The 25,231-nt window shown below is 50.3% G+C and overlaps 1 protein-coding gene across 1 annotated transcript in view; it reads right to left on the bottom strand.

The window, feature by feature from the left end:
* The window catches only part of SNRNP200 (small nuclear ribonucleoprotein U5 subunit 200), a 983,530-nt gene that overhangs the window by 909,865 nt on the left and 48,434 nt on the right, over window positions 1-25,231 (bottom strand). The window contains exons 2-3 of the mRNA XM_069619090.1: window positions 9,737-9,900; window positions 9,112-9,283 (exon numbers count right to left, since the gene is read on the bottom strand). Coding sequence (XP_069475191.1) covers window positions 9,112-9,283; window positions 9,737-9,900 — 336 coding nt within the window. The remainder of the gene's footprint in view (window positions 1-9,111; window positions 9,284-9,736; window positions 9,901-25,231) is intronic.

Here is a 25,231-nt window from a genome sequence, read left to right as displayed (position 1 = left end):
TCACAACCCATTCCAGGGATAAACAGTATCCAAGCTGTACATGATATTACAAGGGGAGGGTCCTGATCGCATCTGGCCATACATGAAACGTTGGCAGAAGACACTCGGGGAGGAAATACCTGCAAAACACTGGGAGATTCTATGGGACCAAATACCGAAACTAACACGATCCATCCAAACCAGGGAAGCATGTTACAAGGTGGTTACACAATGGCACTACACACCTGAGAGGCTACACTCACAGGGGTAACGCAAGAATGCTGGAAGGGCTGCTCAAGGAGGGGAGATTGGAGGCAAATATGGTGGGATTGCCCGATACTGGATGTATTTTGGAGAGAGGTAAAGAGCCAAATAACAAAAATGGTAAGTGGGCCGCCAACGTACTCCCTCAGGGAATGGATGTGTGGGCTTTTGGGCCCAGAGTATCAGATTCCAACATAGCCCCAACGGAAAGCGTTCATGATTCTGCTAATAATGGCCTGGTTAGTTCTGGCAAGGAAATGGAAACAAAAGACACCCCCCCCCCTCCCCCCGACAAACGTTGGGTCGTTACACAAGATTTGGGGGATCCTAGCTAGGGAATTGTGATACGATGAGAGAGAGAAATTCTTTAAGGTCTGGGGAACGATACTGGACTACCTTCGGGGGGACTACATGCTACAATGGTGCCCTCAAAATTTGAAAATACTGGACATAATGTAGGTGTTCATTTGCAAACAGAGATAACATACGCAAAGCCCCACGGGTCTTGGGAGCAGGCGGGAGGAGGGTGAAGGTTTTTCTGTATATGTTGGAAATGCAAATAAAAAATAAAATTTTAAAAATAGAATATATTTACACAAGAATCACTTTAAATTATTTAGCACAATAAACCAAAACACAGGAATACTTTAGAATACTTTTCAAAGGCCATTGCTTAGTTTGTAGTTGCGCGCAATCACATTTGTTACAGCTTTTGACAGTAATGACAGTACTATCGTATAATCGGAAATAACGTGCAGTCGCAAATCTTAGCAGAAATACAGTGAAGATATTTACTCTGGATACACATAAAATAGTGACTTTTGGGAAGGAAAACGGTTGTTTAGTGGAACACTACGAAGCAGCTTCTTCACACAGTAGGTCCTTAAAGGTCCAAAACGCAACCCTAGCGAAAGGCAGTTCAGAGAGGGCTCAAAGTCTTGACAAGCAGCAGAATACGAATGTTTCTGTGAATACTTGAGTCTCTAGTCCTTAAAATGCAAGAGGACACAATCAACATTGGAGACCCCGGTAAAGGACTCGCCAAAGGGACACAAGCTGCGGCTTGAGTCTGAGGAAAGAAGGAGGTGGGGGGTACCCTGGACTCCTCCAAGTGCACTCCAACGCTCTGGAGCACCTTCACAGATCAAAGTAAGCAATACCTTTCCCCCACAGTACCTTAGGTTAGAAGAAAAGACTGTCTGGATGCTCCTCAATGTTGCAGTTCTGGACCGACCTCTATATTCCTTGGTCTAATGACGAAAGGCAGGACAATGGACAGGATCTGGCAGTCTCGAGGCAGGACCTCTGGCACAGCGTTCATCAACTCTCTGGTCACTCTGTGGTTTTGGTGCCTTTTCTGCAGCACCACAAAGGACGCAAAATCGGCCGGTCAATCTTCTTCGGTTCCTGCAGTGCTGCACACTGCTAAGGGGACTTGGACAAATTGGATTGGTCTCCCAGGTGATTGGCAGCTCCATAGGAACGAATGGGTGCCAGCATATGAAGTGAGATTTTTGAACCACAAGCAGAGACGACCACTGGAACTGGAAATCCAGAGCAGAGACGCCTACAGTACCTCCAAGAAACAGAAGAACCGGTGAAGCCCTGCTGCTGCCCTGACCCAGTTTTCAACTCAACAGGGAAGCTCCGTCAAGGACCCTTTGGGCTGGCGGGAACTATCGGCCTCAAGACCACCTTCAATTTGGGCCATCCCCCGACTTTCCCAGGTTGCAGAACACCAATACCCAGGGTAGCTAGACCCTTTTAAGGTGCACTGTCTTCCAATCAACCAATCTCGCTGAAACTTTGCAGGCATCCTTGTGGACATCCAGAAGTTTCAATTCTTCAAGTCCCAGCACCAGAGTTCAGGACAAGACCTAGGAGAATATGACCAGTGACATCTGTTGCCTCTTGGCGCTAAGAAAAAGCACCAACACTGCTGCTGGAGTGAGCTGAATCCTTTGCTGGCGACCCCTTCTCTTGAGTGCTGCTGCAGAAGCCCACCAAAGCTACCACGACAAAGGAGAAGGAATCCGGGTCTTGATCGCTGCACCAGGAAGGCCATCGGCTGCATTTTCAACTTCACTCTCCAGGTAGTGTGGGGTTGGGTTACACTTACCTTATGCCATTTTCGGTGCTCCTTTGCTTTGGGAGTGCTGTTTCCCACGTTTGGGAGTAGACATCAACTCATCTGCGCATGTTGTGAGCCCTGTATACCTACAGGAAAGCTAACTCCTGTGCTTTCTACATTAACAACTGACTGGTTATTTAACGCATTATTGTACTTTTTCTAAATCTTATTCCATTTTTAATTGTTCTTAGTAGTTGCTGAATTTTAGAGTTGCTTGTGTGCCTTGTGTACATATAAATAAATAATTATTTTGGTATAACTAAGAGTGTTTCCTTGGATATCTGTATGTGCCGATTTCATTGCATTGCTCTACAGCTCACATTCCTCCCTCCCAAGATAAGCCTGGGTGCTCTGCCACTCTACCGACTTGGGTAGTAAAGGCCTATATTAGATGTTGGGGCCCTAAACCCAAGAGTTAAGTCTTATGATGTCCAACCTCAGTTGGACATCAGAAAAACATAGGTCCATCTACAGTCCTCTCTCCCATCTAAGCTAAGCCTGTTGACTCTGTCCATGCTACCCCCATCTCAGGTGGGACAGCCTTATACTAGGAGTTGGAGATTCTGTACTGCCTAAGGTATCGTTTTATAAAGTCTGGAAGGACTAGACTGTCCTAAAAGGAACCAGAACCACAATAATGAAATTCTGCTTTAACAATCTACATTTGATCAGGCTAGCACTACAAACATACCAGGTTCAATAATGACAAAGAGCAAGCTTGTCTAAGTAACAAGCAGGTAGCCACCCAGAAAGGAGGGAAAGGAATAAGTTACTTACCTGCAACTGTTGTTCTCCAGCATGGGTCTGGCATGGATTCACATGCTCATGAATATTCCCCGTCGCCAGGCTGGGAATCCTCGGTAAAGAAAAAAAATCAGTTTTGTTTCTGAACTGTCTTTCTACTAATAACCAATCACTGGTCTCTGGGTCATACTGCCCACAGCCAATGACTGCCCTCTACCTAAGCCCCTCCTCTGGCAGCCATCTTCAGATTTGGTAGCACATAAAGTGGCAGTAGGACGAATTGAAGAGCCGCAGATGGGTAGGGAGGGAGGGTTCGCATGTGAATCCATGCCAGACCCATGCTGGAGAACAACAGTTACAGGTAAGTAGTTTGTTCCTTCTCCAGCATGGGGTCTGGCATGGATTCACTTGCTCATGAATATAATACATAGCAGAACACACATGCACAACCACGGGAGGTGGCAAGGCTCAACATTAAGCATCTCTTACCCCTTCACCAGGCCCACCTTCAGGCGAACAGGTTGCGCAGCACTGCCTGGCTGACTCTGGACTCCTCCCTGGAATCCCGGTCGACGCAGTAGAATCTTGTGAAGGTGTGCGTCAACCTCCACGTAGCAGCCCTGCAGATGTCCAGCAAGGGCACACCAGACAGGAACGCCGTGGTAGCAGCGATCGCTCTGGTTGAATGGGCTCTCGGACGGCCAGGCAACGGTCTGTTTGCCAACCGGTCCCAGTGCATGATGCAGCCGGAAAGCCATCTGGAAATGAAAGCCTTCATGAGGGCCTTCCCTTGGTTCACAGGTCCAAAGTTCAAACAGCTGTGATGTCTTCCGAAAACTCTTCGTGCGGCCCACGTAGAACTTCAGCGCTCTAGCCACATCCAACGAGTGCAAAGTCCTCTCGGCCGGCAACGTGAAGAAAACAGTTAACACCAAGGGCTCATTGAGATGGAAGTCCGATGGCACCTTGGGTATGAAGGAGGGGTGCGTCCTCAGCACCACCCTCGTCTCATGGAATGTCAGGTAGGGTGGTTTGCAGGAGATGGCCTGGATCTCTCCCACTCGTCGTGCAGAAGTGATGGCCACAAGAAACACTGTCTTCCACGATAGGAACTTCAACAGTGCCGAATGCAGAGGCTCGAATGGCGGCCCCATGAGCCTGCTCAGTACCACGTTGAGCTCCCACGCCGAGGCTGGAGCTTTCACCTGCGGGAATGATCGGAACAGTCCTTTCATAAACTCCTTCACCAGGCGATGTGACCAGAGAGATGATCGCCCCGGAGTTCTGTACATCCGCTAGATGTATCTTGATGGAGGCATGAGCTAGCCCAGCCTTGGCCAGCAACAGCAGGTACGGCAACACTTGGGGGGCCGTAATCCGCAGATGTTAATCTTCTGTGCACGGCACCAGACAGAGAACCTCTTCCATTTGTGTCCATAGCACTTGAGAGTTGAGGACGCCCTGGCCTTTGAAAGTACCTCCTTGCAGTCCACCTGGATATCGTACCCTCCAAACTCTAGTGATGCAGGAGCCGGGCCTGCAAGTACAGCGACCCTGGGTCGTGGTGGAAGATGGCACCTCCTTCTCTGGCAAGGAGGTCCACGTCCGTCGGCAGTTTGACTGGGAGGTCAGGGGGGCTGCGCCAACATGTCCAGAAGGTCCGGGAACCAGATCTGTCTCGGCCACGCCGGTGCAACGAGGATCATCCTTCACCAGGACAGTCCGAGTTGGTTGATGAGTCGCAGCAGCAACAGCGGGAACGCATACAGGAACAGGCCGTCCCAGGGGAATGAGAAGGCATCGCCCATGCTCCCCAGCTGGGAAGCCTGCTGGCGAACCTACGGCACTTGGTGTTCGTCGCAAATAGGTCGATCTGGGGATTGCCCCATCGTTGGAAAAGTAGATCCACTTGATCCTGACGCAGTTCCCACTCGTGGCACGAGCGCAGCTCCCTGCTGAGCGAGTCGTCGATGGTGTTCTTTATTCCTGCCAGATGGAAGGGTACCAGAAACATCCCTTGGGCGACGGCCCAGTGCAACAGATACTGGGCTTCCTTGGATAGAGCTGGGGATCTGGTGCCTCCCTGCTTCCGGATGTAGAACATCATGGTGGTGTTGTCGGTGAAGATCCTTACCACCTTGCCCTTGAGGGACGGAAGGAACGACCGAGGGCCCAGAACATGGCTCGGAGCTCCAGGACATTGATGTGTAGTGACCTCTCCTCTGGGAGCCAAAGGCCTCTTGCGTGGAGATCTCCAGTGTGCGCTCCGCATCCCTCCAGCGAGACGTCTGCCGTCACAGTCTCCTGATGAAGTCCATACCCGCCACCAGATGCGTGTGGGTGCCCCACCACTGGATCGCTTGGCGGAAGGTCTCGTTGGGCGAGATCCTGTCTTCGAAGCTGCCCGCAGCCTGCATCCAATGGGCGTCGGGGAACTCTTGCAGTGGACGCATCCGCAGCCTGCACAGGCGCACGAGATAGATGCACGAGGACATCATGCCGAGCAGTGACTTGATGGGCTTCACCCTGACCACGCCCATGGTCGACAGCCGCTGCACCTTGCCCAGGATGGCTTCTGTCCTTTCCTCCGACGGAGAAGGCAATCGCACCACTGTGTCGAGCCTGGCTCCCAGGAACAGGGCGACTTGCGACGGCACCAAGTGGGATTTCGCAAAGTTGATTGAGAATCCCAGATCCATGAGCAGTTGGCTGGTCTTCGCTGTGTGCACGACGGTGAGTTCTCTTGTCTTTGCTCGGATTAGCCAATCGTCCAGGTAGGGGTAGACGTGGATCCCCTGCAGGCGCAGCCGCGCTGCTAGTGGTGCTAGGCACTTGGTGAATACCCTGGGCGCTGACTTCAATCCGAAGGCAAGGGCCTTGAACCGATAGTGTGGCCCTTGGACTACGAATCTCAGGAATTATCAATGACCTTTTCGAATGGGGATGTGAAAGTAGGCATCCTTCCAAGTCCAGCAACGACAGAAAGTCGCCTTCCTCCAGCTGTCCCAGCACGTGTTGGAGGGTGACCATCCAGAACTTCTGGGACTTGATGTAGTTCTTCGCCAGCCGCCGGTCTGCTTTCTTACGATGAAGTGTCGGGAGTACACTCCAGAGCTCTGGAGTCTCTTTGGGACGAGCTGGATGGCTCCTTTCTTCAGCATCGCCCTTACTTCCAGCAGCAGTTGAGGGACGTGGTTTTCCTTCCTGGCCACGGGTGGCATGCAGGGGCACTTCTTTAGAAACTCCAGGGCATTCAGCACCCATCGGTCGGTGGAGATGGACTCCCACACGCTGACGTACTTTGCCAGCCGGCCTCCCATCGGGGTGCTGAGGTTGGGGCCCAACGCTACGGCCAGTTCAGTCCTGCTTGGCAGCAGCCTTGCCGACGACGAGATCCTCCTGACTTGCCTTGTCCTCTGTAGGCCTCCTGCGACGAGGAGCGGGCCGCCTGGCGGTACGTCGAGGAGCTGCCGCCGAATCCTTTGGAGGCACCTTGCTTGCCTCCGGAGTTCCGAAAGGGCGGCTGTCGTCGTTGCAGAACACCCAAAGCCCAAGCCGTCTGTGTGTCGGCCTTGATGGCCTGCAGTGACTCGTCCACTGTCTTGCCAAACAGGTTGTTCCCGTCGAAAGGCATGTCAGCAATGTCCGTGGCCACCGTTATGACATGGTCCGACGCCACCTCGCCTTCCTGTAGGATCTCCAGGGCCTCAGCCCTTTTGTCGTCCGGGAGGAAGTCCAGTAGGGGAGCGTTTTTAAACCACAACTCCCTGTCGTAGTAGGCCACAATCGCGAGGGCGTTGGCCGCTAATAATTGTAGTCGCTGCCGAGATGACCCGGCGTCCAGTTTCTTCCCCTCGCCATCTGGCATGGAGGTCGAAGTTGAAGCCGTCTCCCCCACCGATTTCTTCTTGGCCGCCGCAGAGACGACCGAATCCGGGGTCGACTGTACCCTAAGGCACATGGGGGCGGAATCCGGGACCCAGTACTTCTTCTCGTACCGGTCTATCTTGCCAGGAGTTGTGGACGGGTTCTTCAGGAGCGACAGCTCCTCGTCCCAGATGTCGTCAAGTAATGGAACCGAGATTACGGTCTTCCTCTTGGCCTCACGCCGTTGATAGAGGAAACCTTTGTTCTGTTCCTCGGGCAGAGCTGTTAGAGCTCGGATGCCCTGGCGATCATGGCGTGGAAGGAGCCAATTTCGTCGGGCAAGGGAGGCCCGAGGAGGTGGTGATGGAAGGCCCATCCCGTCATCACAACCATCGTCATCTGTCCCCGCCGTGGCCGTCTCCGTTCCTGTGTCATCCCTCAGATCAGGAGAAGGAGATGAAGGCTGCGAAGGCTGGAAGAGAGTGAATTCCGCTTGCTTGGAGGGCTTCCCGACGGTCCAGGCTCCGCTGGATCGGCTGTTGGGGGTAAGGGCAACATTGTCCTCATCTCTATACCCAAGGCCTGGAGCGCCATCAGGATTGCTCCCGAGTTGTCTTGTGGCCCAGGCACCGGCTGGGGAGTGGAATCCTCCGCCTCGACGGGTTCCTCGTCGGCACCACCGTCGCTTTCTTCGTCCGCCTCGTCGGGATCCCTTCCGTGGGACCGGACCTCCTCTAACTTCTTGTTCTGAATCTTCGCGACTCCAGCCAGCTCCTCTTCAGAAGCTGTATCTGTGTGTGTCCGTGATGGCCACCGCTGCCCCACCCCCCTTTTCCCACCCGGGCTTTCATGGGGGTCTTATCGATGGGCTGAAAAGAGGATTCCCTGTGGCAGGGAAACTCTAGGCCCCACGGTCGCCTCCACTGGGGTAGCCTTTACAGGCTTCACCAGGGCCACCACGACTCTCTCGATAGAGGCCTTAGCCTGGTAATTCAGGACCTTCGTGACTTGGGCTCGCACACGGCCTTCACCTTAGAAGACCGCTCCACTTCTTCTCACCTACTGCTGGGCTCTTCCCTTCCAGCCAGTTGGTGAGGTGGATACGCTGATCCTTCATAGACCGTTCCGACATGTTCTTGCAAAACGCACAGTCCTTCTCCATGTGTGTTTTGTCTTCGTGAAGGCAGTAGAGGCATCTGCAATGCTCATCCTCCTTGAAAACGTTCTGCAATCCGCATCCGGGGCAGCTCCTGAACAGCTTGGATCCGGGAGTCGCTTTACCTTTGTCCTGGGCCATGTCCACACGACGTAGGCCTCAACGATCTTCCGGAATCCTCCAAGAAGTGAAACTCGACGAGAACTTCGCCCTGGAGGGGCGTAGAAAATTCCGAAACGGGTCCCCGTTGATCGGAAGTAGAAACTGTGGAGCTTGAGGCTCGATTGACCGAAGAAATTAGATTAAACTCTTTGAAAAAAAAAAAACACAAATATAATAATCGCAAAGCGCAGTAAAAGCTCGAGAGCTATAGCACGAAAAATCTGAAGATGGCTGCCAGAGGAGGGGCTAAGGTAGAGGGCAGTCATTGGCTGGGGGCAGTATGACCCAGAGACCAGTGATTGGTTGTTAGGAGAAAGACAGTTCATCAACAAAACTACAACTGATTTTCCCTTTACCGAGGATTCCCAGCCTGACGACGGGGAATATTCATGAGCATGTGAATCCATGCCAGACCCCATGCTGGAGAAAAGAGAGGAGTACTTGGTTGAGGCAAACTTTACATGTGCGGGGCACTAAAATTAGGAGTAGGGTTGTGGTAGTTCAGGTATGCTTTCAGAAACATGTGGAAAGGAGTGTCAAGGACAGATGTCTGAGCGGCTAAACAAGTGGGGTTGGCAGGAAATGGTGTGTGCTTTTACACAATTTTCAAAGAAAGCAAGAAAAATACCAAGTAGCCCATGTTTTGCAAATGAGAAAGGTACCAAAAAGAACATTGGGGCGTGGGGGGGGCGATACCAAAGACTTTGAAACTCTGAAGTCAGCATCTTGCTCCTTCAGGCTAGTATGTTGTTTGCATGATCTGCCACATCACCTCTGTGCTTCCACTGGTCACCAGACCAATGCTCACCTGGTCGCCAAGAGCTGCCTGGATGAAGCTCAGCAGCACCTCATAGGTCTCACGAGTCTCCTTGGTTTTTGGTTTGTAAATGATTCCCACCATTTCGTCAATCCCTTCCGACAAGAGGGTGAAGCCTTTCATCTTATTCATGTCATGCCTGTCTTCGTCTCTCTTCCGCCTCCTAACAAAAAGGCAGAAAACAGAGGTTGCTGTAGAAGCATCCATGAGATCTCACCAGACACTACCAAAGTTAATGGCAAATGAGTTAGTTTTATGAGATAGCTGCCAACAAGAAAAAGAATTCACCCAGACCCATCGGCACTCATCAACTCCTCATTAAAGCACAGAAAAACCTGCCAAAAGATAATGGGAGTTTTGCTCTGATTTTCCAAAGTAACAGTTCCTGAGTGAAGGAGAATTAAAAGACCAAAAATACATAATTGAGTCTAGTACCAGTTGCAGGACTCAAAAGTCGCAGACCAATATATCTTACTCCAATAGTGGCACAAAGTACCACAAACACTCAGTACATAAGGGCGTTTGTTGCCTGGCACAGCCTTCTTAACAGCCCAGCAGTTGTAGTATGTGGTCCTTGGGCCTAAACATGGTGTTAAGGTTAGCAACACACACTTACTTTGCACGTCTTTCTTCCTGCATTTGGGGCTTGGTCCTCTGGGCCTTGTCCCCCATACGGGTGCCTTCCAGCTTCCCCACAAGCGAGAGCACCTCCCCAGTGGGCTCATCACGCCTTGTGCGGTCGATCAGTGAGCGATCAGCTTGGAGGACAAGGTTAGAGTTCTGAAAAATATGAACGAATACAGATTAATGTCGGAAGAAATCATGGCAGTACCATCCACTCTACAACGAGACCGAAAGATAAACTTGTTCAAATATACCCCAACCCACCCCAAAACGATCCAGGTCAGGGGCACCCCAGAGTGCAGTGGTAACGGCACAAACACACACAGGATGTGACCAAAGCAGCATCTCACCTAGAGACAAACATAAGGTGTCTTATCCTCGACAGGGGTCCAATTAACAGACGGGACACCAAGATAGGCCAAGTCTTTACAGTGTGGGGGCAGGAGGAATAATAAACGAGGATGGAGTAAAGCTTTACTTATGTGTCAGGACTGATCCAGTGGTTACAACTAATTAAGAGTTCAAATTGGCTTCCCTCTAGCCTCCGGATTATCTCCTGGTCCCTTTCACTGTAGCGGTTGTCACAAGAAAGTATCAATTTTAAGTTACTGTGTGTCCGCAATGCCCGGTCCTCATCACCTTTTCAAACCAAAAGCCACCCCCCTCACTGGCTTCTTTTTCCTACAATGGAATTTGGCATTTGTAATAAGTTAGCCTTCCCAGAGATCGAGAGGTCTGTTACCCTGGGAGGTTTGTCTATGTAAACAGTTTGTAATCCCATGTCAAGGGCTCAGACCTCAAGGGAGAGTGCCAATAACCTTTCCTGCTTCGGTAATGTCTGAAAGGAGAGCTTTGTAGTCTGGGAGAGGGAAGTTAAAAGGGAAGCAGGTGTTCATTAATAGCCAATCAGCATGGTGTCGGTAGCTACAAGTGAGAATTTGAGTGGGTTGTGAAGAGTGCAGGTAGTTAATTTGAGGGTTTTGTCCAAAGGGATGAAGGAATAGAGAGAAAGAATAAGGGGTATGCACAATCGATTATCAAGTTTGTTGAGCATGAGGGTGAAGATGAGCGCTTTTGTAGAGTGGGGAATAAAAAAGGGACACATTTTCTGAATGCTGTCAAAGTTAATGAAGTGGCAGTGGTAATGAATGTTGGAATCCAATGTTGTATCAATAAGGACCACATGGTTACGATCCTTAAACAAGAGTGCAAGAGGATCAGGCAGGAAGGAGATGGATGGATGGGAGGGATAGCATTGATAAAAAGGAGCTAGAAGAATTCAATTTTTGAAGAGCTCGGAGGAGAGCAATCCAGTGACAGATTACAGTGAGAGAGTTGGGAATCAGTTCCAACAAGGTTAGAAAAGAGAAAAAGGTTCAAGTATCACCAGCAAAGCGAGTATAGCCAAAGGATTAGTCTTAGTAGGACAGAGATAAAAGGGTGAAGAGCAGCGGTCCAAAGATTGACCCATTGGCGTCACAGACCAGGGGGAGTGGCATATTAAGGTTTCCAAGTTCCAGGAGCAATCTTTCAGGAAAGGCAGCAATACAGGCAAGAGCAGATTTGCATAATCAAAAGTCCTGGAGAGTGAGGAGTTGTTGGTAGAATCGAAAGCGGCAAAGAGGTCAAAAGGAGGAGTATACAAGATAGTTTGGAGTGGCAAGCAAAGAGAAAGTTGGAGACATTCTTGAATGAAGACTGAGTGGAGTGTTTACTATGGAAGCCAGATTGAAGTTGCTCTCAAAGGCCATTCACAGTACTTAGTGATGCAGTTGAAAACCACTCAAACAAAAGTTACCTTTTATATCACGCTTCATGCCGGAGTTCAGACTAAGCGCTGGACAGAGAATCAATACCCATGCTGCTCAACTTGCTTCCAACCAAGCACGTTGCCTCTTAGCCATCCGCCAAGACTGAAATCAGGCAAGAATTAGCTTGGAGGTTTGGCCCAGCAGAGGGTTTCATCAAAAGAGGCAAGACCATTGCAGATGTGAAGAAAGCAGGGACAAGTGCAGAAGGGAAAGAGAAGTTAAGGAGCTCAGAGAGATATGGGCAGGTGACTGAGACCAAGTATTCTTAGAGCAATTGTGTCAATAGGAATGCAGTGAATGATGTGCGCTAATTCGGTAGGGGAGAAGTAGTCAATGCATGCCATGAGCTGGAAAGCAAAAAACAGACCAAAAGTGGAAGTTTGGTGGCACGACCTTCAGAAATGGGCTAATGCGGAAACAGTGGTGTGGAGCAAAGCAGTTAATAGAGGAGGAGATGAAGCGGAGACATTGAGAGGCTGGAGGCACTTAGTATCTACACTGTCCGGATCAGCCCAGACGTGCCTAGAAGATCATGGTTCCTTGGGCGGAGCAGAGGAAGGGGCTTCCCCAGATGGGATTGGTTGAAGGCAGCGAAGGGAGGTAGGCTCAAGTTAAGGGGGGTGGGGGGTATGGGGAGGTGGTAGACACAACTGTACATGAGAGTTGAAATGTATAATTGTTGTTCACCGTCTGGTTCTTTTTGGTTGTTTGTTAGAATTAATAAAAATGTTTTTTTTTTAAAGTAGTCAATACAAGGTGTCTGGGTGAGATGTGGTGGACAGAAGGAGGGTACTGCAAAGCTGCAAGTCTTGCATTTTATAGATTATAGAGGAAAAGTAGTGAGCAGTCATTAACAGAGAGGAACAAGGCAAAGGATTTTGGCTTAGGAGGTGTGTGCATATCTTGAAGGGTAGTTTAAAGTTTGCGGAGCCGATTGCCAAATGAGGAGATGAGGTTTGTTAAGAAGGGAATTTTTGCAATTTACAAGTACAGTGGTGGGGGTGTTCATGATTTCCACCAGCATCATAGGTCACGGCACACGTTTGTTTTTAGGATATGGATCTTGGAGGTAATCCAAGGCTGAGGACGGCCAGCAAGAACCGCGAACACGCATGCAGGATAGTGTTGGTCAAAGGGAGTTAGAAGTGCATAGCGTCAGAAAAGGCATGGTCAATGGAAGAGGTATGAATAGGGGGAAGGGACAGGAGAGAGACCCTCGCATCAAGGTAAAGGGAAAGAGCCCTCCTTAAATTTCCTCTTGGTCACTGAAGAGGGTAGAAGAGTAGAGGATTTAGGGACCAAGACATTATAGTGAACAATGGTGTGATCAGATGCCAAGGAGGTCAGAGAGTGACGTAGAGAGAAAGATATGGTTAGGATAGTTCCCAAATGAGTGGGTAGGTTGGTCATTGGAGGGGTGGGTCGGGGGGGGGGCGGGGGGGGCGGGGGCAGGGGAGTAGTCGGTCAATCATTGTTTGTGAGCACGGGCAAAGAAAACCCAGGCTGCGGCTCTGAGGTAAATGGCAGTTGCCATGGTGCTTCAGGCAACAGTGCCAACTCAGAACTACCAATACTGACAGGATATGTTCCATCGTTATGTCAAACATGACCTCGCAACACTTTTGATGCTCAGCCAATAGGGAACAGGGCAGTGTGGAAGTCAGCGATCATTGCGGTTATTCTGTGAGAAAACTGTTGTCAGCACATGTATTCCAAATCCAGCACAAATGAGTAGATTTTCTTTCTATTGATTCTCCTGGCTTTTGACCTTAGTTTTGACAACATGTATTTTGAATTTCCTTGTGCTGCCCGGGTCAGGACTTGCTATATGTAGTTTGGTGTGTCCATTATGGAACGTTGCCGTCAGGCAATTGCCTGGCCTATGGACCGTCGTCCCAAGGTAGGAGTAAATTGTTCTGGTTCAACAGCACTAGGTCTCTTATTTAGGCAAGATGCAGGGTGCAGAAGGTAAAAGGAGACTGCACCCCTCCCCCTCACATTGACCTTTGGGAGAGAACCGGTTGGTATTACGCCTGCCTTTTCACTCAAGGCCTCTAGAACGCAGTTTTAAAAAATAAAATAAAAAAATAAAAAGAAATGTTTTCTTGAATTTTGTTATACAACTGGAGTCCTCCTCATCCCCTCCCCCATTGTTACATCAGCAGTCCCTGGATCCAATACACGATCGTGTGAAGATTTACGTTATACACATGATACGCAGTCTTTGTGGGCACAAGAACTCCGTAGTCATTATGTAAAAAGGACAAAAGTATTATTTATTTTTGGTGGCAGTGCTCTCGGGAGAAGAGTCCCCAGTCAGGGACCTGTGATGGGTCCTAACTTGACAGTCAGACGGGAAATAGTCTAGATCAAGGCGGGTGGCTCCAGAGTGCTTGGGAAGGTTAAAGCCCCCCAGCATGACAATGTGACATAGGTGGGAAATGAGTCAAGGAGAAGGTTTAGGTCAGGCAAGGTGGAGAGGATCAGGGGTTGAGACTGAGATAGAACAGTGAGATGAGTAGGATGGAGGAGTTAAATAGTGGCATATTTAAAACAGCGGATGTCAGAGGAGTAAAAGGAACACAACGCCACAGCCCTTCCCAACAGGTCACAGAGTGGGGAGAAGGTTGCAGTCTCCATGTGGAGAGCTACTAGAGCAGCAGAGTCATGAAGGGAGATCCAAGTTTCTGTGATAGCAAGAAGTAAAAGTTGTAGGTAATAAGAGTCAAAGTGGTCAGTGATGTAGGGTTACTTCCTGCAGAGGGACTGTGCATTGCAAAGGCCAAGTGAAGAGTGATAATAGGTGGGGAGAGGAGCAGCTGTTGTGTGCTCGGCTGGGGGGAGTGATGCATGAGGTTGGAGATCCTGGTAGAAGGGGAGCATCAGGTTTTAGGCGTGCGTGTGCAGGGGAGAGGAGGGAAATGGAAAAGGGGAGGAAGAGTGAGAGAGAAGTTGGACAGAGTTGTGGCTGAATGCCATGAGAGACGGGGGACAAGCATAAGTACAAGGAAGGATGGATCAAAGAAAAGGTGCAGAAGGTAAGTGATGACAGTGAAGCAAAGATGCACCCAAAGAGCGAGAGGGTAGGTGGGTGAGCGCAAAGGAAATGCAGGAAAGGTTGGCTTGAAAGGAGCAGGTTTAAGTTCAAAGTTGGACTTAAATGGTGTATCAGTAACCAAAAGACAGTTAACAGGCTCAGAACTGAGATGTTCCTTGGTTCTTAGCGGTAGCAGCAGCGCAGCATTAAACAGAGTAACTGGGTTGTAGGATCCCCAAGCAGAGCAGGAGCCGGGTAAAGGGTGAGCACAAAGTCCAGGCACAAGCAGGGATTCTGTCCCTAGGCTCTACTCCTAGCAAGCCGAAACAGAGGTTTGCACATTGCTGCTTACGGCCCTTAACTGTAGGCACCCAAGGGAGACTCAACACCAAGGGGTGTGGTATGTCACATGACACCCTGGGAGCCGATCAAATCTCAATATGGCTTCCAAACTGGAGTCCTGGGTGCTGAAATACTAGGGAGATGCGTTTGTGTGGCAGGTACCAGAGAATGTTTCCATCTCCCCAAGTGTAGGGTTGCCTCCTTCTGCTGGGGAAGCAGACTCCAATTACCATAATTTGACTATCCCCTCCTCTGTAATGCAGACTACGTGGTGTGGTCAGGAAAGCCTCCCCATACCAAGCACTTCCTCCAATAGCTGGGGGAGGACATTGGCCCTCAGAGTAGATACCAGCTGAGCTGGTCACAAAAAGCATACATGTGATGTGACATTTTTGGCATATTGTGCCGGTTTATTTTTGACAGAACAAGGTCTGCTTTATGGAAGGGTTCTTTATACAGTTGTTTCTAGAGTGTTCATCTACCCTGTATGACGAAGCACTCTGCCTTCTCTTGGGAACCCACAGTGGGTTGACAACGTGGCCAGGTGCCACCCTAAGCTTTTGGATGCAGGGAGGTATGCAGAGATCCCTAGACCACCATCTCTGGGTTTGCAACCTAAAGCAATGTTACAGTCAGAGTATGAACACCACCACCAAAGGAATGGGAACAACCCAGACCCCACCCCCTTAGGCACTACCATAACACTATTAGGGGTATCACCCATTGGCTAGTCCCACAAATTCAGTTGTTCCCCTCTTTCACAGGAGTTCACTACAAAGGCCAGCAATACAATGCTTCATTTCGCCAGTGTATTTTAGTAACTCCTGCATTGGCTTGCACGACCCAAACATACCTTTGTGCGCCCATTTTGCACAAATCCATATAAACCGTTCCTTCAAGCGAGTGCGCTTGTTGCGGGTACATTTAAAAAATACAAATTCCTCACAACCTAAGGGTCACAGGGTACACAGTGAGAACCCATGTGGACACAGACTAGGACGGACTGTGGCAGTGAACGTCCAGGGTGAGGGGGCAGAAAACATCCAGGACAGAGCAGGCCGTATGGTGGCGGACCCCAAGTAACCTTGGCCATACCGCTCTAATCCAACATAACCCTACACACATGGCCCCATCATGGGCCAGCACAACCTTTCTAGACAGACATTGCAAAGTTTTTCCAATGAAGCAGGTCGGAAACTAAGTTAGGCAACAGCAATATGGTGTACTCTCAGCAGAGGCCAGGGAGCCTACATTTGCTTTTGAGGTGGAGGTGGTGTTTTAGGAATCAGTACCCTAGAGCAGGAAAGTGATCAGACTATAAAGAGCATCTCAAGCTCCACCCTAAGACCCTGGGTAAGCAAGTTGATCCTGGGAAGACCCCCCCCCCCCCATTGTCTTGACTAGCTGGAAATTACATGCAGACTTATCCAAGCACAGAGCATGTGTGAACCCTGCAAAACCACCGCCGGAAGACAAAGAGCAGGGTTATTAATCAAACAATTAAGCAAGGGTGGCAGAAAAGCTCTGCTGGAAATGTTACAAAAACTTGCTATATAGTAAATGACATACATTAGTGGACTATGCCCACTTCCATTATCCAATACCTACCCTTGTGACAGCCCCCATCACACCTGTAAGGGGGCACTGCCCAAGAATGTCCAATACACAGTAAGCCTGTGAATGGTCCAGTGAACCCATACAGAGGGTTAACTGTATCTGCGGCAGAAACATGGGGTGAACAATCATTAACACCAAACAGCTAGTGCATAGCTCCGGACATGGAACCACAGAAGTAAACTGGGGACAACCTTTACTAGACTCATTTTGCTCTAACTGGAATGTATGAGCACATTCAGGTACTAATCCGACAAACACTCAGCCGGTTTGTATACCCAAAATTGCTACCTCATCCGGTTTAGCAACAGTTTTTACCTTTAGGGAATCTACCGTTGATGAAATTATAAATATTCTTAAAATGATGCATCCTACAAATTGCTCGGGTGTGCCGCTTCCTTCTAAACGCATCCTAGAATACAAGGAATTGTTTGCTCCCTTTCTTTGTAGATTTGCTAATGCTTCGTTTCGGTTAGGTGTTATCTCCCCAGTTGATAAAGAATTTTGCAGTCTCGAATTTTGCAGTCTCTCCCCTATTAAAGAAAGCAGGACTAGATCCTACCGAGCCAGCTAATCGAAGACCGATTACCAATACCATATTCCTCCTTAAACTTATAGACAAGGCAGCAACCATCCAATTACAGGCTCATGAACAGATGGCCGGTATAGTACATGTCAAACAATCAGGGTTTAGAAGCCACCATGGCACTGAGAGTGCTCTTTTAGATCTACAGACCTTCATGTTTTCTAAACTGGAGAAAAGTAAGTCGGGGCTGCTGATGCTGCTGGATTTATCAGCAGCCTTCGACTTGCATGAACATTAAATTCTACTTGATAGAAGACAGTTCAACTCCCACAGTTTTAATATTTGTACCAGGAAAGGCACTCCATATCCTCTGGGCAGGGCCAGCGCTAAACAAAATTTTGAATTAAATAAAACCTTAATTTGAATCGGAGAAAATAAATAAATATTTCAGTGAATTAACTCTAGTGTCAGTGTTTTGGGGAAGCCAGGAAGATACTCTACCAGAATCTGCTTGCCCGACAGAAGCCGTTTACACAGTGCTAAGTAGAAAACACTTTTTACCTGATGAGGTAGCCCCTTGTACTTTTTTGCTGGCTTTTCTGGGTTTAAGACTTTGTCCATCTCCCAATAGAGAACAAAATGGGGGGCTCCAACCACATATCAAATGTTGTATATTCTCTCAATTAGAATATTTGCTGTGTTGTATTAATTGTCATTTGAAAATAAGTGCTTCAAACGTAAGCTAATTATCCAGTAATAGGGTTATTTTACTCATGAGCTATATTCCATGCACACATCCTGAAACACCATTATTGTGCTCAGAAACAAGCTGCTTTTATTTAGCAAGTCCAGTCCTCTGGCTGGATTTACATCTAGTACATTAATATTTCAACAAATGAACAAGGTATGAATATAATGTCTTAACATAGTACTAAACCACATCACAGCGTATAAATCAAGGGTGTGTTAGTACTGTTTGTGAGATATTACATCATATTCACAGTTTTATAGAGACACACCCCAAAGACAAAGTAGCAGTGTTCACACATTTTTGTGTGGTCACCTACACCATTTCTACAGTATTCATGCATACATGTACTCTTGTGTTGATCCACAGTGGGGATCAAATAGTCAACCTTGTCTTCAGGGAAAGAAGGGGAACAAAATGGATAGTATCGGCTAGTGTAGAGGTTCTAGATTAGTTTTAGAGCTGGGACTAGTTCAGGTAGCTAGGTCCAAGGTGGGTTAAAAAAATATATAATCCCTTGGGGGCGCTGTTGAGCAGCCAGCAAGATGGCCGCTTAGCTTATAAGCTCCGTGGCCCGTGTGCTACATATCCGCTACGATCAGCGGTGCTTTGTGCTTGCGGGAGCCGAGACTACAGGCATTCTACTGCCCACCGCCTCTGCTGCATCCTGCCCGGTTTTCGGGCGAAAACGGACCTCGGAGGTCACTCTGCCGCCGTTGGAGGCCTGCGGGCCGCGCTACATCATCTGAGGCCCATCCCCCCCAATCGGCCGCGAGGGTTGCTTGCCTGTGGCTTGGGCGTGCCAGCCTGGGGCTCTGACATCGCCCCCCTTGTCCGCCCTCCATCCCGGGACTACACTGCTGGCGGCTCCTGTGCGGCGCTTTCAGCTGCGGCCCGCTCCCCCCTCGGGGAGCATCGGATCTCGGAATCTCCTGGCGCGGCTCCTGTCTCCGTCCGCTCCTGCCCGGGGGTGAGGACGCGCTGGGACGTGGTGGGGCCTGCCGGAGCGGCCCCCGCACTACCTCCTCCTGTGGACTCCGTCTTGCGGCCTCTCCGACCGTTCTTCCTGGTCCCACGTTGCGGCTCGGGCCGGGGCTGCACTGGGCCCTCCCCGTGTCGGCGGCGCTTTCATCTGCATCCCGCTCCCCCAGTGGAGTGGGCCGGCCCCGCGCTGTCGCGGATCTCTCGCCGCCCACCCCCTGCCCTTGGGTGGGTGCGACGGTACAGGCCCCGTGCGGGCATAGAGAACTCCGGGACACTGCGGGGGCCGTTGGAGCGCCCCCTGCACTGATACCATCAGAGCACACCGGCTCCGCCGCCCGCTACACAGCTCTCCTGCGGCGGCTGGGGCGGGTGGCTGTGCCGAGGCCTCCCCGTCGCTGGCTCCCGCTGGGGTCCTGGATATTACCTTTGCAATTCGGAAGCCTGCTTTGGACTGGATGTGCACCCACTCTGCGGTCTGTTGGGCCCCAAGGCGAGGAGTGGGTATTAACTGGCTACAGTGCCCTGCGCCCATCTGCTCTGCCTTATCCCTGGCCTTCGCCTGTTCTTTTCATGAAAATGTAATCGTCCCCCAGGCTAACCAGGCTCCCCTGCGACTGCTCTCCTTTTGCTGGTGCCGCCCTGCACTGCCTTCATCTCCTCAATCTACGTGCCTATTACCCACGCACCACGCTGCTCTTCAAGACTTGCCCCCCTCTGCCTGACCCCCCTGGCTCAGGGTCGGGCGCTACTGAGTGCTGTCCCCGTCGGACCATACTCCCACCCTGATTCTTGGCTCGCCCCTTGGAAGTGGGCTCATACCCCCAGAGCACATCAGTTTGGGGTGGACATTTGCTTCTTCCTCCCAGGCAGATACCGACCCATCACTGACTACGGGCCCTCATCCTTTCTAAACCCCCTGGCCCCCATTGCTGCCTTTCAATGAAGCGCTTGCTGTTCTTATCAAGGTGCCCCCTAAGATGTCCGGCAAAGCATGTGGGGCAAACAAGGCTGGAGCAATGGACAAGTTTGCCAAAGCCCTAGCCAAGCAGGACCAAGCTGGGGCTGCCCTTCTGCAGGACGAAACGGATGCATCCGCATGTCCTCCTCAGCCCGAACTCACATCAATCATGGAGTCTATGGCCAAGAACTTTGCGTCACTTCACGAAAAATTAGATGATATAAATGCCAATGTAGCCTCCCTGCGCACCAAACTGGACCAGCATGGCACTAGGCTGGTTCTAGCCGAGACCAGGATTGGTGCCACCGAGGAAGAGGTGCATGTGCTCCAGAATACGGTCTATGACGTGGTGCGAGATATGAAGCAGGTCAAGGCGAAGTGCGATGATTTGGAGTCCAGATCCCGCAGGAATAATATTTGCATCGTAGGGGTTCCCAAGACGGCCCTTAAGGGCAAAATGGAGCCTGCAGTCGAGACCCTTCTGAGGGATCTTCTGGGGGATCCACAACTCTCCCCGTTCTTTACCATCGAGCGCACCCATCGCTCACTGGCCCCTCACCCCAAGCCGGGCGACTTCCCTAGACCGATTATAGCCAAGGTTCTCAGCTTTAGAGATAGAGACCACATCCTACGGCTGGCCCGTGAAAGAGGAGAACTGAGACTTGAGTCCCAGGTTCTCCGCATCTTCCCTGACTTCTCTGTTAATGTTCAATTGGAGCGCAGGCAATTCAACGGTGTGAAAAAAATGCTCAGAGAGAGGAGGGTGGAATATGCCATGTTATTCCCTGCTAGGCTGAAGCTCACCCACCGTAACAAACTGTACTTTGTCACTGTCCCTGAAGAGGCGGTGAAATATATTGAGTCACATATTCCTGTTCCAGGCCCCGAGGGTGATCCAGTTGAGGAGGGCTGAGCCGGCCTGTCATGCACCGGTTACTTGTGGCATTGCGGTACTACTACCGCACCTGTTATTTGCAATTTCCTTGTAATCTCATTTAGCCTTTTCCTCGTGTAATCTCCTACAGTCGTAACTCATGGTGAAATTTCATGAAGTGCATCAGGGGACATTGCTGTATGGTTTACTGAATATGGTACCTGTAATTGGATCCTTTTCCTGCAGCCCCTGCTCACTATATCCTACTGTGTAGTCTCCTCTAAGAACTCAACTTAGGCACCGCTGTACGCTATTTGGTGCACTCCACCGTTCAACTATCTTAACCGGGCTCACGGCAGCAGCTACCCCTGCTGCAGTTGCAATGCCTTGTTTGGCTTCTTTAGTTCAGTGGCTGTTCCCCTGTTTGGTTTGGGGACTGGTCCATCCCCGTTGGGCTGGGCGCAAAAGCCATGTGACTCTGGGTGGGTCCTTGGGCACTGCTATGTTGGGGGTGGCAGTGAGGGAGGGGTTGTTGTGGGATGTTATAAAAACAAAAATGGCAAGATAGCGGCAGCCTTTGGTATTACACATTTGGTTGCTGTAGAAGTGACCTACGCTCACTTGACAAGGTATGACACGCATTACTCGGATCCCCCCTAAATAGTTACTGAATGGCTATACTAATGTCCTGGAATATCAGAGGGCTCAGCAACTACACAAAGGCATGCAAGGTCATGGCTTATGTCCAGAGGCACGGGGTCAAAGTACTTTTATTACAAGAAACCCACGCCCTCGCTCCATTATCGTCCTCTCTTGCCCCGTCATGGGGCCCCAACAGATATTACACTTCGTTCTCCTCACAATTCAGAGGTGTCCTCACCTTGATTCACAAGTCCTTGGAGTTCTCCCTCCGCACCAGCCATATAGATGTCCAGGGTAGATATGTGATCCTACACTGTTTCCTTGCCAACATGGAGTGCCTTCTGGTCAACACATACGCCCCATGCATTGATGCACCCGATTTTTTCCGACCACATCCTCGACATTCTCCTTGCCTATGTTGGGGTTCCCATCATTTGGGGTGGGGACATGTATCTCATCCTCGACGCCGACCTTGACAGATCCGTTGCGGCACCCAGAACATTGTCCAGGGCCGCTCGCTGCCTCCATGCACATATGCTCTCTGCTGGTCTCGTGGATGCCTGGAGGGTACTTCATCCAATGTTGAAGGAGTTTACATTCTACTCCTCTGTCCACGATAGCCACTCCAGGATTGATCTCTTCCTTCTCTCTGCTGGGCTCATGGGCAAAACTCTCACCACTCGGATTCTCCCTCGCACATTCTCTGATCACTCCCCGATCACCTTGGACATTGCCTTGCACCCGGCCCTCCCTCAGCACTCTAACTGGAGGTTTAAGTCTGACGCACTACACAATATAGTCTTTAAGGCTGACATCCTTGCAGATATTACCTCGTTTTTTGATTACAACAAACACCATGATACAAGGGACGGGGTGAGATGGGAGGCCTTTAAGGTTTTTATTAGGGGCATGTGTATCTCCAGGGAGGCTGGGGTCCTGAAAGATATCAGAAGTCCAGACTTGGGGAGCTGGAGCGCGAGTATGCGGCCACCCCCTCCCCACCCAAACTGGCGCAGATTAGAGCTGAACTAGACAACTTTGAGTCCCTCGCCCAAAGCGAGATAAGATACCTTGCTCGCCCTATTGCTGCCCGTAAGCATGGTGAGGGGGAGAGACCAGGCCGCACCCTTGCCAGCCTTGTTCGGACTGAGGGAGGTAGAGCCCGAATTGATAGTATTATTGGCAACGACGGAGTGCGACATTGGTCCGACCGGCCCATTCTTGAGACCTTCGCAGATTTTTATGCAACCCTTTATGTCCAGAAACCAGAGCCCAGCCCGCAGGAACTGGATGACCTACTTGACCGCATTCCAATGTCCCTTATGTCCCCAGCCACCAAAGAACAACTAGATGCTCCTTTTACCCTTGATGAAATCACCACTGTCATTTCAGCCCTCCCTAAGGGGAAAGCCCCTGGTCCGGACGGCCTGACCGCCGAGTTCTATCAGGAACATGTTGCTCTACTGGCTCCGCGCCTCCATGAGGTTTGGGAGGAGTCGATGCGCCTTACCACCCTCCCCCGGTCCCTGCGTGAGGCTGTCATTACCTTGCTTCCTAAACCGGGTAAGCCCCTGGATGAATGCGGCTCATATAGACCTCTATCCCTTATAAATACCAATACTAAGATCTACGCCAAAATCATAGCAAACAGATTCCTCCCTATCATGAAATTCCTGATTCACCCGGACCAGAGTGGATTTGTTCCTGCTCGGTCCACCGCCTTAAACGTTCGGCGGCTATTTAATGTCATGTCTAGAATTGACCCCCAAGCCAACGCAGTGGCCGTGACATTAGACGCCCAAAAAGCGTTCAACATGGTCTTGTGGCAATACCTTTGGGCGGTGCTGGAGAAGATGGGGATTGGCCCATACACGATGCCCTGTATTAAACTTCTATACACTGACCCGGTGGCCAGAGTCCTGGTTAACTCTCACCTTTCTACCTCCACAGAGGGACACGACAGGGGTGCCCTTTCTCTCCCCTTCTATTCGCGATGGCCATCGAGCCCATGGCTGATAGTGTACGAAATAACCACGTGCGCAAAGGGATTCGCCTGCGGGATACTCCCGAAATTATATCACTTTATGCTGACGATGTGCTTTTGTATATCAGGGACCCCTCAGTTCACCTCGACCCGATCATGCTTGAAATTATTAAAATTGGTACATTCTCGGGCTTCACCATAAATTACTCTAAATCAGAAATCTTTCCCCTTACTCCTGATACCTCCCAACCTGCGTGCGAATTCCCTCTCAAATGGGCTCCCGAGGGCATCAAATAATTAGGGGTCCAGGTGTCCCTCTCAAAATCCTCCCTATTGACTGATAATTATGGGGCTGCCGCAAAATACGCTCATGCTAGGTTTGAAAAATGGCGTAACCTTCCCATCTCGCTCTCAGGGAGAATGTCGCCAATAAAAATGATTATCGTTCCTAAACTACTATACGTGTTTGCTAATGTTCCACTCGGGCCCGGGAAACAATACTTTGCTGATCTGCACTCTGAGTGCGCCCGCTTTCTTTGGCATTCTGGTGCTGTGCGCAGAAAGAGGCAGCATATGACCCTACCTTACGAGAGGGGTGGCTTCAATGCACCTGACATTGCTCAGTATTGGATAGCCGCCCAGGCCCAACATGCTACATACTGGTACCCCCCCCCCCCCGCATGTTAAACTTGAAATCCTTGCGACTGAGGAGGTGAATGTCATGTCCTTGATCCTGTTTCACGCTGACCCAGTGGCCTCCACTGTTAGGGCGTGGCGGCAGATACTGACGCCTGGTTCTTCCTCCCACCCATACTACAAATGGCTTCCCCTCTGGTCTTTCCTCGGTCTCGCCCCCCACTCAGGATCAGCTGCTCATACGCCACTGGTCGGACTTGGGATACCGATCATTCTCCGACCTCTTCCCTGACGGAAAATTCATCACCCCAGATACGTGGAGGCCAGGGCACTCCAGGTCCCCTTTTGAGCTGCTGCAATATTTCCGTATTAGGGTGGCAGTCCAGGATATGTGGCTTTCGTACCCGAAACAACTCCCTCCCCACCCCCCCCCCCCAGTTCCCTGAGGTCCGCTATATAGCCAATTCCGCTGGTGGTAGGGATATTGTATCCTCCTTGTATAAAATGCTGATGGCCCGGGCCGCTGAACCCCCCCCGCACTGTTCGTGATGCCTGGAGTCGGGATCTAGGATTAGACATCGCAGATGATATCTGGTCCAGTATGTGTACGCACACTCGCAAAGTCTCATTTAATTCTAGAATTAGATGTATCCAATACAAGCTGCTCAATCGCCTGTACTACACCCCTTATGTGATTGGGAAATTTGACGGGGATCCTCTCCACCCCTGTCAGAGATGTAGATCTGAAGAAGCGGACCACGCACACATGTTCTGGTCCTGTGAAGCATTGGCCCCGTTCTGGAAAGCGGTGCTTGAGACGCTCTCTGAAATCGTAGGGTTCTGCGTAGACCCTGAACCCCTGCCTCTCTTGTTTGGACTCTGGGAGGGGGCTGAGGCGAAACTGGTGGCTACATTTTTGAATGTGGCGGCGAGCATGGCCAAGAAATGCATTCTGCAATGCTGGAAGCGCAGATACCCCCCCCCCCTTCCCTGGAAATGTGGCTGAAGGCCCTCACCTGGACGCAATCCTGCGAAGAAGACTATATTAACTTGCTCCCTGCCAATGCTCGCCCTAAATACATATGGACAGAGTTCTGTAGCTACTTGAACAGTAAGGTGGACTTAGAGCTCTTCTCATCCCCTCCTTCCCCCACCCTGGGAGCGGATAACTCCACATGATGCATGCCTTCACTGTAATCTCTCTCTGGTGGGTCTCTATCGGACCTTCTGTAGAACATATGGTTCATCATTCACGATTGTACATGCAATGTGTGTCTTTGTTGTAATGTGTGTGGTACTGGCTGCTACTTCTTGCCAATAAAGAAAAGTTT

This window comes from Ambystoma mexicanum, chromosome 10 (assembly GCF_040938575.1).
Source record: "Ambystoma mexicanum isolate Mex_15411 chromosome 10, UKY_AmexF1_1, whole genome shotgun sequence".
NCBI lineage: Eukaryota > Metazoa > Chordata > Amphibia > Caudata > Ambystomatidae > Ambystoma > Ambystoma mexicanum.
This window is presented reverse-complemented; position numbering and strand designations above follow the sequence as displayed.